The sequence below is a fragment of the Homalodisca vitripennis genome, unplaced genomic scaffold, assembly GCF_021130785.1.
Source record: "Homalodisca vitripennis isolate AUS2020 unplaced genomic scaffold, UT_GWSS_2.1 ScUCBcl_9189;HRSCAF=17606, whole genome shotgun sequence".
NCBI lineage: Eukaryota > Metazoa > Arthropoda > Insecta > Hemiptera > Cicadellidae > Homalodisca > Homalodisca vitripennis.
This window is the reverse complement of record NW_025785301.1, coordinates 1,580-20,687: the sequence shown is the minus strand read 5'-3', so window position 1 is coordinate 20,687 and position 19,108 is coordinate 1,580. Positions and strand designations below refer to the sequence as shown.

General features: G+C 34.0%; 1 protein-coding gene across 1 annotated transcript; it reads left to right on the top strand.

The window, feature by feature from the left end:
* Nucleotides 1–12,353: 12,353 nt before the first annotated feature.
* On the top strand, nt 12,354–18,823 carry LOC124374582 (rRNA N6-adenosine-methyltransferase ZCCHC4-like). Its single transcript, XM_046832776.1, has 2 exons — nt 12,354–12,526; nt 18,686–18,823. The coding sequence occupies exons 1-2, from the start codon at nt 12,383–12,385 to the stop codon at nt 18,812–18,814; spliced, it is 273 nt and encodes a 90-aa protein (XP_046688732.1). The 5' UTR covers nt 12,354–12,382; the 3' UTR covers nt 18,815–18,823.
* The last annotated feature ends 285 nt before the right edge of the window (nt 18,824–19,108 follow it).

Sequence of the window (19,108 nt, the reverse complement as noted above, 5' to 3'; positions counted from 1 at the left end):
TTCATTTTTAAAAATTTCCCAAGTGACTCGCGTGAAACTCATTTAATATGTAGCTACGCAACTTGTTGGGAACAACAATTCTATACCCCCACAAAAACAATGCCTTTCTCAACTGTTAGCTCGTCCTTCCTTTGGAAATAAGGTAACAATTCCCTATTCTCTCCTGAAAAAAAATTTTGGGGCCATCCTACATCACATAGTTTTTTGTATTTGTTTTATAATAGGATCATTTTGGGTTTCAGCTTTTAAAATCTTCAAAATTTAAAAGGGTTACTAAAACTTTCAGCGATACAGTGTAAATGCAGGTGTCTCGTTAGTAGTGCTATGAACGGGAGTTTCTGTAATCAAATAACATCCAATTCAAGGCTACTTTAGTATCAATATTTTCTTGAAAAAGCCAATCTTATTTTACGTTTAGCATACTTAACTGAGTTCTCAGCCTGACCATTAGACTGAGGATGATAAGCTGGTGAAAATGTATGTCTTATACCATTAAGTTGCATGAAATTTTTAAATTCAACTGAGGTAAATGGTGGTCCATTATCACTATGGATAGTGACAGGTAATCCAAATCTAGAAAATAGTTCTCTTAACTTTTCTATAGCTAGCTTAGCTGAAGTAGAGCCTACTTCAAATACTTCCAACCACTTAGTGTAAGCATCAATTACTACCAAGTAGGTCTTATCTTTGAAAGGACCCAAGTAATCAATATGCAATCTTTCCCATGGCATAGATGGATAGTGCCAAACATGTAGATTACTCTTACTAGGACTAGAAACGTTCCATAAGACAGGAAGAGCAATTGTTCGCTAGGCTTTCAATGTTTTCATCTATATTTGGCCACCAAATATAGGATCTTGCTACTGACTTCATTTTTACAATTCCCAAGTGACTCGCGTGTAACTCATTTAATATGTAGCTACGCAACTTGTTAGGAACAACAATTCTATATCCCCACATAACAATGCCATGCTCAACTGTTAGCTCGTCCTTCCTTTGGAAATAAGGTAACAATTCCCTATTCTCTCCTGACAAAAAATTTGGCCATCCGTACATCACATAGTTATGTATTTGTTTTATAATAGGATCATTTTGGGTTTCAGCTTTTACATCTTCAAAAGTTAAAGGTACTGAACTTTCAGCGATACAGTGTAAATAGGTACCTTTCCACCTTGGTTCATTGTTATTATTTACAACGTGTTTAGTGCTTAATGGTAAGCGTGATAATGCGTCTGCGTTACCATGCTTTTCTGACCTTACATACTGTACATCAAAATTGTATCCACTTAAAAATAATGCGTATCTTTGTAATCGGCTTGCTGCGAAAACAGGTAAACCCTTTTTTCGGTCCAAATATGCTAATTAAAGGTTTGTGATCAATACACAATGTGAATTTTCGGCCATACAAATATATGATGAAATTTCCTTACTCCATATACTACTGCTAAAGCTTCCTTATCTATTTGTGAATATTGACATTCTGCTGCTGGTGATAAAGTACGAGAGTGGTATGCAATAGGTTTCTCAACGCCTTCAGGGGTTATGATACTAAGTACGCAGCCCAGCCCTGTCGAGCTTGCGTCTACTGCTAGTTTTTACAGGCAACTTTGAATCATAATGCGCCCAAAACTGGTGCTTTAGTCAAAACATCCTTGACATGGCTAAATGATTTGAGACATTTTTCATCAAAATCAAATGGCACGTCCTTTTTTAACAAGTTGTACAACGGACTCAAGATTGTTGACAAATTTTTGATAAACTTTCCATAATAATTTACCAAGCCAATAAAAGCTTTGACTTGAGTGACAGATTTAGGTACAGGTGCTTGATTTATAGCTTTAATTTTAGATTCAGAGGTATGCAGTCCATCTTTATCGATACTAAAACCAAGATACTCGATTTTGTCTACAAAGAATGTACATTTATCTTTCTTTAACGGTAAATCCTTTTTCACTCAGGCGTTTACAAACCTCTTGCAACCTACTTACATGAGTTTCGTTATTAGGTGCGGTGATAAGAATATCATCCATGAACACTGATATGCCTTCTAAATTATGCAAAGATTGTTCAATAACTCTTTGAAATATGCCTGGGGCTGATGAGATTCCATAAGGCATTCTACAATATGAGAAAAGACCCTTATGCGTGCTAATTGTACATAATTTTTGTGACTCACTATCTAACTTTTAATTGCATATAGGCTTGACTAAGATCTATTTTAGAGAAACGTTCTCCATGCTGTAAATTTGCAAATAAATCTTCTATTCTAGGTATAGGGTACTTGTCTACTTCTAGATACTGATTTAGAGTAACTTTAAAGTCTCCACATAGCCTAATTTCACCGTTCTTTTTTAATACTGGTACAATGGGCGTTCCCCATTCCGAGCTGCTTACTGGAATTAACACTTGTTCGTCAACTAAGCGTTGTAGTTCTTTTTCTACCTTACTTTTCAATGAGAATGGTATCGGTCTTGGCTTAAAATACCTAGGTCTAGCATTTTCTTTTAGATTTAGTTTTACTGGTTCGCCTGTATACTGACCTAGTTTCTCAGTGAACACTTCTGGAAATTGATTAGTTAGCTCGGACGTCATTGTCTCGAAATTAGCCTTGTTATCTATAGGTCTGTTTATAACACACAAGTTATTTTTAAACGAAATGTCAACTCCCAGTACTTTAAGCCAATCACGACCCATTAAAGGATGTGAACCTCCTCTAATCACATACAAATCTAAGCATTTATGTATTTTCTCATAGCAAACATCAACATTAACTTTGCCCACAGGTATAATAGGTTCATTAGTGTACGAACTCAAAGTTAGGTCGTTTTCTAACAATTTACAAGAACTAAAATTATTTTCATAAAAATCCTCACTACACACTGTGACACTAGCTCCAGTATCAACTTCAAATATGGTTTCTCGACCTTGCACTAGGACTTTAATCTTAACTGGGTCAACTCTAATTCTTTTACGGTGAGTTTCATTTACTTTAAATAAATTCTGTATGTCCTCGACATAACTCTCAAGATTTTCATCACTCTGAACATAATTCTTAGAATTATTTGAATCTGACAGTTCTGAACTATCATTTACAAAATTATGTATCTTATAATCTTTGTTTTTCTTGTTTTGAAAATTAGGACTGATAAGATATACCTTTCTTAACTTTCGAAAGCTGATTGTCTGGTAACTTACTAATTTCAGTAGATCGACATACCTTAGATATGTGATTTCTTTTACCACATTTGTGACACACAACACCAAACAATTTGCACTGCTTCCTATAGTGACAGCACGTACACTGCACCTTGACTTCGTGCCTTGCGTTGTAGCTCGCGCTGCCACCGCTGCCGCCGACTCTCACATGTGGGTGGTGATGCGCTGCCATCCGCTGGACCCGGCTGCCGCCGTTCACTGTCAATGCCGCCGCATTCTTCTCCGCCGCTTCCACTGAGCAGACGATTTTCACAGCCTGGTCGAAGGTTAGGGTGGTCTCTCCCAACAGCCTCTGCTTGGTCGACTCACTCCTGATGCCGCTCACCAGTCTGTCTCTGAGATAGTCGTTGAGGGATGCGCCAAACTCGCAGTATGCAGACAATTTCTTGAGGCTGGCGATGTACTCTGCGACTGATTCTCCTTCCTGTTGATTCCTTTTGCTGAATTTGTACCTTTCAGCTATGAATGATGGCTTCGGGTACAAATGGTCCTGAATTAACTTCACTAATTCATCAAACTTTTTCACTGAAGGTTTTTCCGGCGTACATAAATCTCGTAACAAACTGTACGTTTTCACACCCACGACTGTTAGTAACGTACTAACCTTTTTGTCGTCACTAATACTGTTACAGTCAACGAATAATTCAAATCGTTCAACATACGAATTCCAAGTTTCTGCACTGTTGTCGAAGTCACCAATTCCGCCAATAATTCCCGCCGCCATTTTTACTGTTTCACTAAATAAAGACGAAATGTTCTAATTTACGACCTTGTCTTCCAACATCAAAATGTACTGATTTTTGAGTCCACGTGACGCCAAACTACAGACACACTTCCTCCCACTATAATTTTCGGAGAAATTATTTACGCACAATCGAACAGGTTGCATTGCACTCGCGGGATCGCATTAATACCTCGTCGCCAATTGTTGTGTACGGGTTACGGGGAATCGGAATAAAAGACTGAATTAGTTTACATCATCGACTGTGCTCGGTTAAGGTTGGAGGGTAACAGAGAGAGAGACAAGGGCAGGACACTGGAAGTGGTAGGTGGTGTGATCTGGTGGCGTGATGAGAACAGCCAATGGCATTTATTCAAACTAATCACCCCATATGACGTCACAGCATCATAGATCGTACAGTTGGTCTTTGGCTGTGGCTTTAACTTGCCAGTAACAATTTATAATATGTATAATAATTATTATTATAATTATTATTGTAATTCAATACATTACAAACACCCCCAAAAAAATCTCTTTTGAGATGAAGACTCCAAAAAAAACCCGGTGAAAGTTTAAAAATTTAGAAGCAAAGACCAAAGGAAAAAATATAAATTAAACTACTTAAGGTTTAAATTAGCCTAAACTGAAGATTAGGTAAGTTAAACACCCGAAGTTGATTCAAGCAAGCTGACATATCAATCAATCCAAAGAGTCCACTAGGGTTTGGTATTTTATAGTTTTTTTTTTTTTTTAACCTATAAATTTTTTTTTTTAACTAACAGTGAACTCTCAAGGTGGCAAACTATAGTTGTAAAAGTTTGCAAAAGAAGGATGTTTCAACATTTTGGAAAGAAAAGTTTAGTTTTGTAAGTAATTAAACCACTTATGTGTATGTCAGCACGTCAAATCCAACCCCAAGCTGCAACTTCATAATAATTACAAAACAAACCTAGGCCTATGTTATTTTTATTAATAGTTGAAACTAAAGGTGTACTCCATATTAAGTTTAACTGTTTAAATTAAACAGGCACTAGTCAAAAGAAGCAAAAGGCTATAAAAGAATTATTTTTACAATAACATTAAAGTTTTGAAGAAGGTTTAGAAAAAATTGCAAACTGTTAGGATAAATCAACCCTTTAAGTTTGAATTGCCCTGAACATTCAAATAGCATAGGCCTACATAAAAGTTTGACATAGTTCTAAGTAGAAAAATTATCAGATAAATTTAACAGTAACACTTCACTTACCTTGTGTGTACACTAACATTAACTAACAATACATTGTAAGACGAATAAATTCAACACAGTAGACAAAAAATCATCAAATTAGTGCTATTAAAAATTTAAACACTTATTAACTTAATACATGTACAAGTGGTGTAATTCCGCTGGAAGAATAAATAAATAAATCAAGTACGGTATGAATAACATAAATAAATTGCATTAGGAACTAAGGGTTGGTGTGGAGAGGTTAAATTTTAATTATTCAGATGAAGAGGTGAAAGATTGGAAAGGAATGCAATTTATATAAAAAAACAAGAAATCTTTTCATTATAAGCCAACCCATAGTAAATAATCTGGTGAAACTGAATGGGGGTATTAAATAGTAACCAGAAGGCTAAACACTTTAAAAACAAATAGTAGGCTATTCATAGGCTGCAGTACAATAAACGGCCACCAACTGCATCTGCCCTTCTCTTCGACCCATCTGAGCCAAGGCTAAATTAATATACCAAAAGGTGCTAGCTAGGTTTAAAAAGTACAAATAAATAAGTACAAGGTTTGGTTAAACCCAGAGGCTACCCTGTAGGTGGTGTTAAAAGATAAGTTAAGGGTTAAACTTGGTCACTAAAAAAATTTATTAATTTGGTTTTAAAGCAAAATTTTAAGCTTGAAAAATATCAACCATTTACCTATGCCTAAATAATTAGTGAGAACAAATTACTAAAGTTTAAGAAATAACTTACTGCAACTCAACATTTTGAATTATTATAGAACTAGGCTTAGGTTGCAGTTGGTTGCAAGAACCGCTTGGCTCAGACCTGCACATTAGAAACATGCTACTTCGAAAAAGTATCTAAATTTGAGTAAAAAAAACAGTAAGAAGAATTTAGAAAACGTCTACCCCTTAAAAAAACTTAAAAACTAGGACTTAGCTCTCATAGTTGTGTAGAATTCTTCTGCTCCCACCGGCAAGCCTAGCCTTCCATTTCAAACCACGCTCTGCTACCAATTTGCGACGAAATTGTACACTGAATTTGGAACGACTGGGTCCTAAATATTAAACGAGGTCGTGAAACGTTGATTGGAAGGTAGGGCCCACGATATTAACACCAAAAACAACACCGTGCCGGTTCGTCGAGGGAGCGGGCAGCCAGCTTTAATCATAAAACTCCGACCACAAAAACTCTAAGATGTCCTCGCCCTAAGGAAGCCAGAAGAGAAGAGAGAGGAAACCTAATTCCAGATATCTAGAAACCTGAAAACTAGAACCAATTAAACAGGCAGAATTCCACAGAAATATCTAGAAATAGAGATAAACCATCTGGAAAAAACAGACGACTCGACCAGCTGTAGGGAAACAGCTCCCGGCCCGTCCAACGGCCAACAAAATAAAATGGCAAACGCCACAAGCTGAAATTGAAAAACTTGTGTCACGTTGTACCTAATGGACAAAACACATGGGATTAGGTACCGTTGAGGTCCTAGTAATAAATACTCCATTTGCAAAGTTTACTTTTATGTTTAATTGTTGCAAATAAACATTAAAGCATCACTTCTAGATGTTAAAAATAAAATAATGTATTGCCACATTGTTGCCAAATAGAGTGATAATGAACTAAAACGATATCATGGGGGTGGGCCTAATGGTTCCAACGTTCTATGGGAATTTAGCCTACGAACTTAATAATTATTAAAATTTTAAAATTGATTTCCCTTCACGTTGATGTCGAGTTACAAGCGCGGGCGTCAGCATCTTGGCTTGACATTGCAGCTGTAGTCAGAAAAAGTGAAGATTAGTAGACTAGAAGTCTAAAACTTGAAGTAGTACTAATGTTAAAATCAAACTCAGAGACTCGGTTAAACTCGCCTAAAACAAAATCACGACGGTATTAGCTAATTATCAAGACAACTTAAGATTCATGACAACATGGTCTCGTCAGAAGGACATCACCACACTATTATCCATATTAATATGCCAAATAAAACATCAACCAAGATAAGTTACTTTACTTTATATTACATTCAAAATTAAAGGTCTCACCTAAAAGGGCTAATTTATAATACAAAAATGTAAATTTTATTTTCGGACAATGTGTGCGAGGAGTTGCTTGGCAGTAAGATGGTCAGCTACAAAGATCCTGAGAGAAAAAATTAATACACGTGCCAATTAGGTTATTAATTTGGCAAGAATTTAATTCCAAGAACATCGGATGTAACAGAATTACGCTTAACCAGTAATGAGTAACAGGATTGCAAAAATATTCAGTACAGGTTTTACAAACAAAATGAGGAGCCTGTGATATGTCTTCGTCACCAAGCTTTAACATCAACATATTCATTGTACGCCCTTTTCACAAAATCAGTTATTGTTTCTTGATTTTCCTCTAATGTGCACTCACCACATATGTAGTAAAACACATCAGGATGATTAACACAACTTTTATGGCATGAACTCATTGTTTTGCACAACACTTTTAAAATACTGACTAAAAAAAAAGTTTGTAACCCAGTATTATTAGTCCGATATTAATGTATGTTATGTGGCATTTGTTCGTAAGCGGAATGTGTTAACTAGACTAATCCAAAGTCTTTAAGTCCCATCAATGTATTGTTTGTCTTGAAGACTGCAGATAGCTAATAGAGGGATATCTGAGAAAAAGATTGGTCTCAGTTACACCTCTTCATTGAAACCAATACGCTTACCAGTTTGGCTTGTCCTATGATGCTGCTTTGCACCAGTTGACTATAATACTATACAGAGTATTTAAGAACCCTCCGGCAATATTTTCAAAATTTGTTCTTTGTGCCGAGACAAACAAAATATTTAAATTGTCTGGGTTGGAAATCCTTAGTTTTACCGTCTGTCTATATGTGTTTATTATTTTTTATTTTAGAAATCTGTAAAGAATACAAATTTTAATTTGGCACAATTCTTGTTCTTTCATTCTGAAATCAAGAGCAAAATTAATACTATATTAGAATCAGAAGGCTTTATTCTTGAACATAAGAGTACAGAATTGGTGTCAATAAATTATTAACGTGCAAGAAACATATAATGTAATATAATCATATCGCATTTTAAGATGGTGGACAGTTGGATTTTTTAAAACTTAATACTATAAAAACTAATAAGGGTTTGAAAGTTTGTAAAGAATAATAAAAGCTACTAAATTTAAAAACAAATATTATATGCCATGTGGATCATAAAAATCAGTCGATGAAATAATGTAGATATAAGTTTTTAACTATATTGTAACGCACAGTTAATGATGCCATAAACATATAAACAATAAAACATACATACAGACAGACAGATATTAATGTAATCATTTCTGACCCATATGTATATAATATAACCTTTTTTTATTTGCCTTGACCCAACTAAAAAATTTCCAAAATATTACTAGAGAGTTTGCAATACAGTGTAAATGTTGAATAAAGTGAAAATATGAATTTAAGGAATATGAAGTTACCAAAACAAATTAAGTATTAAAAAATATTAGTTAGTAAAGTACTTCAACTTAAGTAGTATTAGTTTATTCAGTACAAATTAAAGAGGAATTAATGCTATGAAATTATTGACATTTTATTTTAAACAATATAATTATTAAAGTTGTAATAAATCTGTATCATTATTGTGGCAGGCAGGAAGGGGCGAAAGTTAGGATCTCCAGTGCGGATGTTTACCAACATTGTGGCGAGAGAGTTTTGTCCTTCCAAAGAACTGAGGGCTATTGGCTTTGCAAGCCTTGTGCAAAGTGGGCCTCACCTGAAAACAGACACTGTGTCAAATGCAAAGCTTGCACATCCAAGGTTAGTTTCATGAATTGAGATCTATCCAGTTAAAAACATTGGAGCCAAATGGAACTCATCTGCATGCCAAAAGATTGATCATAAAAAAAATGTTGATTCCTGTAAACCCATTAAATCATAATAAACAATTTAGTACAAATAGTAGTAAATGTTATTAAAACAATACTTTTCAAATATAGTTTATTTTTTTGGATGAAGCCTTTTGAAACCAAAGGGTTCATCATCAAGCGACTCCACAAATAAATATTTACGTTATTTGTATTACAATATTAATATTAAAATACCAAATGTTTGTAAATATGCAAATACAAAAATTTTTAAATATTTCAGCCAGTATGAAAAATTAGATATGACTACAGTATAATTTGTGAATAAATTGAGAAGAAAGAATACTGGAATTTTTTATTTTTAAATAGGGCCTTCTTCATTGTTATTTGAGTTTGTCTCTATTTCTGTTTATGTTGCAGTGTTTCCCAAGCATTTAAGTTCATTGGTTTTGTTAATTCTTTTTTTAATTTTATATTCTGTGTCCTGATTCTATGCAGTGCTTTGGCTACAGCAGATTTTTCAACTCTTCTATATTTTGTGTGTGATAAATGCTCTTTGAATTGTGTTTTATTGTTTTTTGTTTGTTCAATATAAATTTTGCCTGATTTATTATCATTTGAAATTTTGTTTTTAGGTTTTCCAAAAATTTGGGATAGTTTGTTGTTTATTCTGTGAGTGACAGACGCGACGAGGAGTTTGTAAATAAACCACTTTTTTCCGATAATCCAGGTTACTGCCAACAACATTTCATAAATCATAATCCATAGAGTAAGAAATAAATACATTGAAATAGCGAATGATTATCAATGCCGAAGTCCAAATACGTTTTTTCAAATGCATTTGTATTACTGTAAAAGTTGGTGCCATCAAAAGACGTTGCCGGTAGTCTATAGAATTCCATGTGCAACGTAAAATAACGTTGTCGGCAGTGAACGTATTAAACATAGCATCAGATAACATAGCAGATAGCATAACATAGTTGATGAAAACTATTTTCATTATTCTTTATGGTAATAGCCTATTTTCCCAATACAGCTGGGACCTGCGAAAGTCATTGTTTTCCCTCGTAGAGTTTCCTTCTCCCAAACATTTCTTTCCCTGTACAAACAATTGAGATTCACGGTTTGGCCAACAGGATCACTAATGATTTTTGTTGTAAAAATTATGAGGAAAAAGCAGTAAATTTTGTTTCATTTAACTTTTAGTTAACCAATTTTATTTTTAAACATCTGATTTTAACAAAAAATACATTTTAAAATAGTGTTGCATGCCCTTGTGAAAGAATTATTACTAGATTATGAAATTTCAGATAATATTTTTAAAGATTTCATGTGCTTTATTGCATTTGTGATGAAAAGTATCATTTAATACTTTGTCTCAAAAGTCGTATTACAGTGCTCAATAGCATTTTCCAAATGTAAATGCAATCTCATCTCTCAATAGATCACTTTTGAGACTAGTAATGGAATGTACTATTAACCCTTTCAGGGCCAGGAACCAAATATTAGATGTTGCAAAATGTTTTCACATCTCATATCCCCTTGTGACTAGTCAAGAGTGCCAGGCTAAAATTGGCGATTTTGCAGTCTCTTAGATTAAAATTTATAATTTTTCATAAAAATTAGAGAATGACCTAAAAGTTGCACCAAATTACTCGTATAGATATATACTATCAACAACAAAAAATATATAGATGTAGTTTTAAGTAATTTAAAATTAAAAAAATAATGTTTTAATAGATTACATAAAATATTTTTTATTTATTATTTTGTAAATAACTAAAAAAGGAAAAATAATCTTAATGTGGGAAGCTATTTTATTATATTGTACATTTAGAAAGGAACAACCATACCAAATTTTGTGTTTATTTCTCTCATAAATAAAATTTTTTGACACATTTTGTATATATACGCATAATTGTATTTCGCAACATTTTTATAAGTCTTAAAGCAACTGGCTCTTACATTGCAAGAAAACTCAAAATAAATATTCACATTATGGATGTACCAGTAAACAGATGATTTTAGGATCCATAAACAGTTTCAATACAGTTAAAAAAACACTATTTACCAAGAAATATTTACACAATTTTATTTGAAATTTATTTACACTTTTTCTATTTACAAATGTGCTACTTTCAATTTCACTCCCGTGAGATCGCAAATTGTCAGTCATTGTAACTACTACACACAATAGCTAAGCAAGTAACAACTAACACTACTAATATTTACAACCACAAAATCAAATAATAAAGAAGAATCCAGCATTACCCATGGTACGATTACACTAAAGCATAAAGAATTAACAACAAAAGATCGAGTCAGCTGAGAGTGTCACGTGAAAATTACAAAATAAAAAATGCATAGACCTCCAAAATAAAAAAGTAATGATATTAATTATCTACAAATATACCAGAGAATAAAAAAACAAAACTTTAACCATTTTAGGTCGTATTTATTTAAGGAAACGACATATATCAAGGAGACTATATATTGCCACCTGGCACTTTTTCGCGTATGTCACCGACGGCAATATTTTGCCGCCTGGCACTTTTCAGATGCGATCTATGACGGAATGTCTAAGTTGAAGAATTGGTCACACTGCTTTAATTGTGAGAGATGTCTTCCCTCACCTCACACTTGTTCACCTCTCATGTCCCTATCTGTTGCAATGTTGCAGGATGGCAGAACGTACAAGCATTGTGACACCTGTAACTGCTGTGTCAAACCCCAGTGGTCACACTGCTTTAATTGTGAGAGATGTTCTTCCCTCACCTCACACTTGTTCACCTCTCATGTCTCTATCTGTTGCAATGTTGCAGGATGGCAGAACGTACAAGCATTGTGACACCTGTAACTGCTGTGTCAAACCCCAGTGGTCACACTGCTTTAATTGTGAGAGATGTCTTCCCTCACCTCACACTTGTTCACCTCTCATGTCTCTATCTGTTTGCAATGTTGCAGGATGGCAGAAAGTACAAGCATTGTGACACCTGTAACTGCTGTGTCAAACCCCAGTGGTCACACTGCTTTAATTGTGAGAGATGTCTTCCCTTACCTCACACTTGTTCACCTCTCATGTCTCTGTCTGTTGCAATGTTGCAGGATGGCAGAACGTACAAGCATTGTGATACCTGTAACTGCTGTGTCAAACCCCAGTGGTCACACTGCTTTAATTGTGAGAGATGTCTTCCCTCACCTCACACTTGTTCACGCTCTCTCATGTCTCTGACTGTTGCAATATTACAGGATGGCAGAAAGTACAAGCATTGTGACACCTGTAACTGCTGTGTCAAACCCCAGTGGTCACACTGCTTTAATTGTGAGAGATGTCTTCCCTTACCTCACACTTGTTCACCTCTCATGTCTCTGTCTGTTGCAATGTTGCAGGATGGCAGAACGTACAAGCATTGTGACACCTGTAACTGCTGTGTCAAACCCCAGTGGTCACACTGCTTTAATTGTGAGAGATGTCTTCCCTCACCTCACACTTGTTCACCTCTAACTGTAAGTTTGTCACTTATAAATTACATAGGGATGGTTCAATGCTCGATACTGTGTCTCTTTATATACAATTCAGATATCAAAAGTTTCAACATTATTAAAATTATGTGAGAGAAAAGAAGTTTCTAGTTTTGTTGTGTAAAAAAATTGTTTTTTTTGGAGTCCTCTGTTACTAAAAAAAGTTATGTTCAAAGTATTATCTATGGCTTAAATACTGGACTAATTTTGCTGAAATAAGGCATGTTTTAATATTTTTGTAGTGGTTTCATACTCTATGTCCTTCCTTTTTTTTAATGTTTTATTTTTAAGGGAGTTTTACCTTGTAAATCAGATTTTGCCAACAAAACTTTTATTTCAAAAATGTTGATTTAAAAATTCTTCAATACTTACAAAAGTTGCAATTTTAATATGGCGTAAAAATGCCATTAAGCTATGGTAAAGGCCATGCAGATTTCTTTGGTTTTGAAGACATTAGGTATTTATCTACTTTATGAATACTTCCATTATGCTTTGTTTTTTCGTATACTCCATAAATTATGATTATTTGCCAAAATATTCTTGATTTGTTTTGATCAAAAGGACAAAATTTTATTGCTTAATTAACTTTTTTTTTATTTTCACAGTTTTAGCTTTATTAGATAATTAAAAGAGATGTGATCTTTTCCTATATAAAAATATAATATATGCCATAGTAGCTGAATAACACTCTGCCAATCCAGAAGTTTCGGATGTCCCTGGTGCTTGTGAATATAAAGTTTGGCACAGAACGGGAGATTATATTTGGGATAGCTATAATATAGTAGTACTATTTATAAATAGTTTGAGACATGAGTAATAATTTTAATTAACTTTCTTTTCGAAAAATAACCTTCAAACAACTTTCTTTCCATGTTTGGTAGGGATGTAAGTTTTCAAGTAGAAATCTCAATGTTTAATAGTTATTGTTTGAAGCCAAAGTATTTAGCTTTAACAACTTAGTTGACAAAATGAAAATTTAAAAAAATATTTTAAATCATATAGCTCAAATTTTAGGACTAATTATTGATGTATTGTTAATTTTTCTTTCATGCGTAAGAGTTTAGCTAACGATATAACAGTAGACTGAGTTCTAGGTAATAAATAGTTAATAAAACAACCCCAACCCTATTACTATTTTTTATATTGCTATATGACTTTGAATTCAGTAATGATTCAATCATTGTGCTCACTTCCTGTTGTGATAACATCTGACAGTCAGCTGCCTGATGTTAATTTGAGTTTGTTTATGCCATAGTTTAATGTTTATATGGTGTAATGGCTAAGTCCAACAATGTCAGCTTTCGTTTTTTGTGACTGATACACCCGGCAAACCTCACTAGTTTTCGAAAATGACACAAAAAATCCAAAATAATTTTTATATTGTTTGTTCATGTTATTGTTTAGTATGTGTACATTGAATTTTGTATTTTTAAAATAATTAAAAGACATTTGAGACAAAATAATTAAAAAGCCAGTCAATGCCTTTGTTAACATTTTCATTATTAATTCACAATTTAACCCTTTCAGTGCCAGACATTCTCCCTAGTGCGTGTGGAAGAAATGCCAGGCATAGTGCCATATGCTCATGCAAGAAGAGCCAGGCTATAATTACCAATTTTTCAGCAGTTTGCAAAAAACTGTCACAGTTTTGTTATTTATTGATGAAAATTGTTACTTTTTGTTTTGTTTTGATCTAAACAATGTGCTTTAAGTTAATACTGAAAAATAAATTTACTACAACATGCATTAAAAAATATAAAACCAAAAAAACTTTTACTTACATAAAATTTTATGATGAATTTTTCAGTTTGGTGTAAATATAAGGCCAGTAAAAAAATCCTTGTTCCATAAATTGAGTATGTATTTGAACCTCCACATACTTTTGAACACATACAAAAAAAATTTTACATCTATCTTCAAAAATAAAGGTTTTATCATTGTTTTTCAAAAATAACGCGTATTTGGATTTTTTGCACATCTTGCAGTACTTTGGGATTATACCGACCACACCAGTATGAAGAACACAAAAATATAAATTTATAGAAATAAACATTATAGAACGAAAAAACAACTCTTTAATTACAAAATTACAAACTTACAACGATTATCAATTGTTAATGGGGTCAGATTCCGTTATATGCCCCTAACGCTTAAACATTTTTCAATGAACTTAGAACGTTATAAAACGATGTAATTGAGTAACAGAACTAACATTCCATCAATCAACAAGCATTTCCAGGTATTGTGATCGGTATTGTTGTCGCTGTTATCTTATATTTCTCGAGAATCCCGATTACGGCAGGCCACACGGCATCACATGATTATTTAAGTTTTTTGCACGTACATAATTGCCTTTCTATTACAATTCAATTTATATTTCTGATCAGCCCCTCTAGAATTTGATATTTTTACTGATATGTACTATCTTGAGGGATGTTTTTCTTTCGTTGACATCAGCGTGGGCTTCGGCAGCACCTTTGGTGGCCGGAGGCACTCGCATTTTGGGTGGCGGAGTGTGATCAAGAATAAAAACAAGTTTTTGTGTGTTTTTTTTTTCAATAAAGAGTTTTAGTTTTTGTTGAATTTTTGTGTTTGAAGAAAATGTAGGGGTAAAACACGGAAGTACAACAAAGCGAACGCACCAGCTGAACGGGCGGCGAAACTGCAATCACGTTATCTACTAGACCGCTCGACTTTGACCCTGTCTGAGGATGGGGAGGGGTTTGCGATAAGACAATTCCTGTTTTTATATTGACGAAATATTGTTCTAAGCTAATCTAGTAATCAGTACAAGCAAAATGTCAAATAACAATTCATGTCTGGGTGTGGTCGGTATAATCCCAAAGTACCCATCTTGCTAAACACTCTCTGTTTCACTATCACTCACAACATTACTATCGTCTTCTAACACTCTCCGTACAGTGTTTTCACTAAGAGGTGATGCACTACGCTTCATTTTGTAAACATTTTACAACAATAAACGAAACAACAACAAGTTAGCTCGGCGCAATCAGCGAAACTGCGTAGTTGGTTAGTAAACAACGGACGACAGCTGACTCAGACTAGCGACGTCCACAGCCACTTGTATTTTGTTTTATTTATAACACTAATGTAATGGAAATACATTCAACTGAATGTTTTTTATTAGTTTATATCTTTATAAATACAATTATAACAAAATTTGGATTGTTTAGATATTTTTTGTATTTTTTACGAATATTTTAAAACACGTCCGTGTAGTCGGACGGCTGGCTTTTCTTGCACAATTTACACGCGTCCTTGTAGTCGGACGCTGGCTCTTCTTGCACATTTTATGTACGTCCGTGTAGTCGGACGTTGGCACTGAAAGGGTTAAGATCTGTACAATTATTATTTCTCTTCATATTTCAGTTAATTTTTGATAAAAATTGTTCAAGCAACTTGTAATGTCCTTACAAATAACCCATAAATAAATATGTGTATTCAATCTAATACCAAAATATTTTCATATTTTCAAATTTATCCAAACAAAAATGTGGGTGAATAAAAACAAACCTGCATCAACCAAGGTAATTATTTTTTTTACTGCTCCATAGTTTAAGCAGATAAAATGTTTGAAAACTCCTTTACTACAGGGTCCGGCAAAAAAAACCTCCCTGATTTCAATAGGCATTTGCAAAAAGAATAAGAAACATACAGAACAATTACTTTATATTTGTGAACAGCCTATGTGATGCCATTTTACATCACTTAGTACACTTTACTTGGTTTTGAAAATTGTGTCCGATAAGTGATTTCCTCCATTGTTAAGACATTCACGAAGTCCTTCCCTGAAGTTTTTTCCATAGTTCTTCGTGTAACTTCCCTTGGAATGGCTGCAACTTCCTGCCTAATGGCATCTTTTAGTTCTTGCAGAGTTCTGGGACGATGTTTGTACACTTCAGCCTTTAGGTAGCCCCACAGAAAGAAATCTCAAGGTGATAAGTCGGGTGACTTTGGGGGCCAGGAAATGTCTCCTCTTAAAGAAACAAGACGTCTAGGGAACAACTCTCTTAACATTTCCATGGACTGCCAAGCAGTGTGACCTGTGGCTCCGTCCTGTTGGAACCAAACTTCTTCTTCCTCATGGTCTACAACAAACTGGTTGATCTTGGGTCGGAGAAATGTCTCTATCATGTGACAATAGCGATCGGCACTGACCGTTATGTTTGTCCATCTTCTTCAAAAAAAAGTACGGTCCCCACACACCAAATTCCGCAACGGCGCACCAAACTGTAACTTTTGGGCTGTGTAGTGGTTATTGTTGGAGTTCCCTAGGATTTTCTGCAGCCCAGTAGCGGAAATTCTGTTTGTTAACAGTTTCCACACAAGTGGAAGTGGGCTTCATCAGAAGAAATTAAGACAGCATTTGGGGGAATGTTTTGCAAAATGTCATCACATGCAGTCCTGCGAGTTTCATAATCTTCTTCAGACAACCATTATTTTGTAGGGATGTAGATGAAGTTCCTTATGCAGAATTCTCCTTACACTCCTTTCTGACAATCCCAGGGCAGCTGCACATGTTTAAAAACCGCTGAACGCTTTGGAGACTGTTGGGTGGATGTTCTCACTTGCACCACATTCTCCGCTGTTATTGCAGTACGAGGTCGGCCATTTGGTTTTCTTTCTAGTGCTGACCCTGTTTGTCTAAAGTTTGACACCCACAGTCTAATCGTTTTCGCATCAGGAAACACTATCACGTCGGCCAAGTTCGAGTTGAATCCGAAACGCTCGTTGAGTAGAAATCACAGAACCGTCCGCCATTTTTAATAAACACCTCCACAACAAATGCCCTATGCTCACCGAGCCAAGCCATGGCGAACACTGAAAATGGCACGTACGCCGCTACGGAACAATACCCCCTCCAATTCTCCATCCCCACTACAACTCACGCGGTGGCTTGCTCAAACCGGGGAGGTTTTTTTTGCCGAACCCTGTATTAGTGTTGAAGATACAATTCTCCTTGTAAACCATTACAATTTTTGTCAACACTGTTCAGTCTTTATATCATCAAAAGTCTGAAAATCCATGGACTAAAAGGGTAATAATCCATTTGACTATTTCAGTGGATTATGCATTGAAAAGATTTTATGCAATAAATATTCACTGACAACCTCTCACAAAACCAATAAGAACTAATGTAAATCTCAATAAATACACATTTTAATAAGTATATGAGACAAATATTTTTCTAATAATGCAATGCTCTATACAGGGTGTAACAAAAAAGTTGTGCTGGCTAATGTATTTTCAAATTCTGTGGTGGCGATTCTAAGCTAAAAATGAAGTATTCTTTTTTTCCAATTTCCTCTTCGTTTAGCCGCTAGCCACCATTTTTTATTCATTAATTATTATCTGAAACTAGTAAAGCTAAGAAACCAAATTTGGCACATAGGTTTGAATAGGTAAGAAGAAAGCTTTAGCTTTACTAGTTATAGAGATAATAATTTGTTAATAAAAATACAAAATGGCAGCTAACGTCTAAACAAAGTGGATATTGAAATAAAGTTATTCTTCATTTTTAGCTTTAGAATTACACACAGAATTTGAAAATACATAGCCAGCCCAATCTTTTTATTTTCACTCCTGTATATAGATCAAATAATGTTCAGAATGAAATGTTTAAATCGAATATGGGTGGAATCGTGGTTCTTTTCAACCAATTTTCAAATTTTAATAGATGATTTATTTGATTTTGTATTAATAGGTTATACTTTCTTGTTTGTTACTAAAATAAGAAAAAGCTATTAAAATTTTATCTAACATATAAATAATTCTTGTAATTTCAAGTTAAGTACAAATAAATTTACTTGACTTTGTGCTTATTACTTGATTAGTGCTCCACTATATGAAGTAATAGCAGTGGTGCACTACTCAATAGACAACTTAGCTAATATAACTTGTAACTGTAGAAACATCTCTACATGTCTTCCTAACATATGGATTAACAATTTGGATTATAATAACTAAGCTGTTTAAAAAAACTTTGTCTGTAAATACAAATCTAAAACTTGACCTCAGTGCAAAACATTTCTACTACTAAAATAAATTTAAAATTTTAAAAAATAAAGTTATGTATTGTTATTACTATAACATTTATGTTGTGTTTGTTTTTTTTTTTTTCAGGAAAAAGAACCATGTAAAAAAGAAAATATAACGCCCAGGCACAAACGGATGAAGATAATGAAGATCAAAACTAAATCTAAGTCGGTGAAAAGAAATATACAAAATGTGATGAGGAATAAAAAAAGTTAGAATTGTTAATGATGCTTAGATAGTTTTTTTCCTATTCCATTGGAATTTACGAACAATTGCAATTCAAAATCCTGTCAATATATTATATGTATTGGTCTTGTTTTGACAATTTCTTAGACAGAGGCGAATTTTACTTAGTTTTTAGAAGATGTAGGGCTATAAAAAACCAACAGGTAGAGAGGAGTTATGAGATACTCCCTTTAAAACTATTCACAAAAGCCAAATAGTGAAGTCTTGTGACTCCTAAAGTCAAGTTTTAAAGGTATAATATATACCATAAAACACCAATTTAAT

What these genes read in the sequence shown, in the direction of transcription:
- LOC124374582 (XM_046832776.1), top strand. Translation starts at nt 12,383, where the DNA reads ATGTCTCTGTCTGTTGCAATGTTGCAGGATGGCAGAACGTACAAGCAT. An exon ending in ACACTTGTTCACCTCTAACT is followed by an intron (nt 12,527 to 18,685) that starts GTAAGTTTGTCA and finishes TTTTTTTTTCAG; the next exon opens with GAAAAAGAACCATGTAAAAA.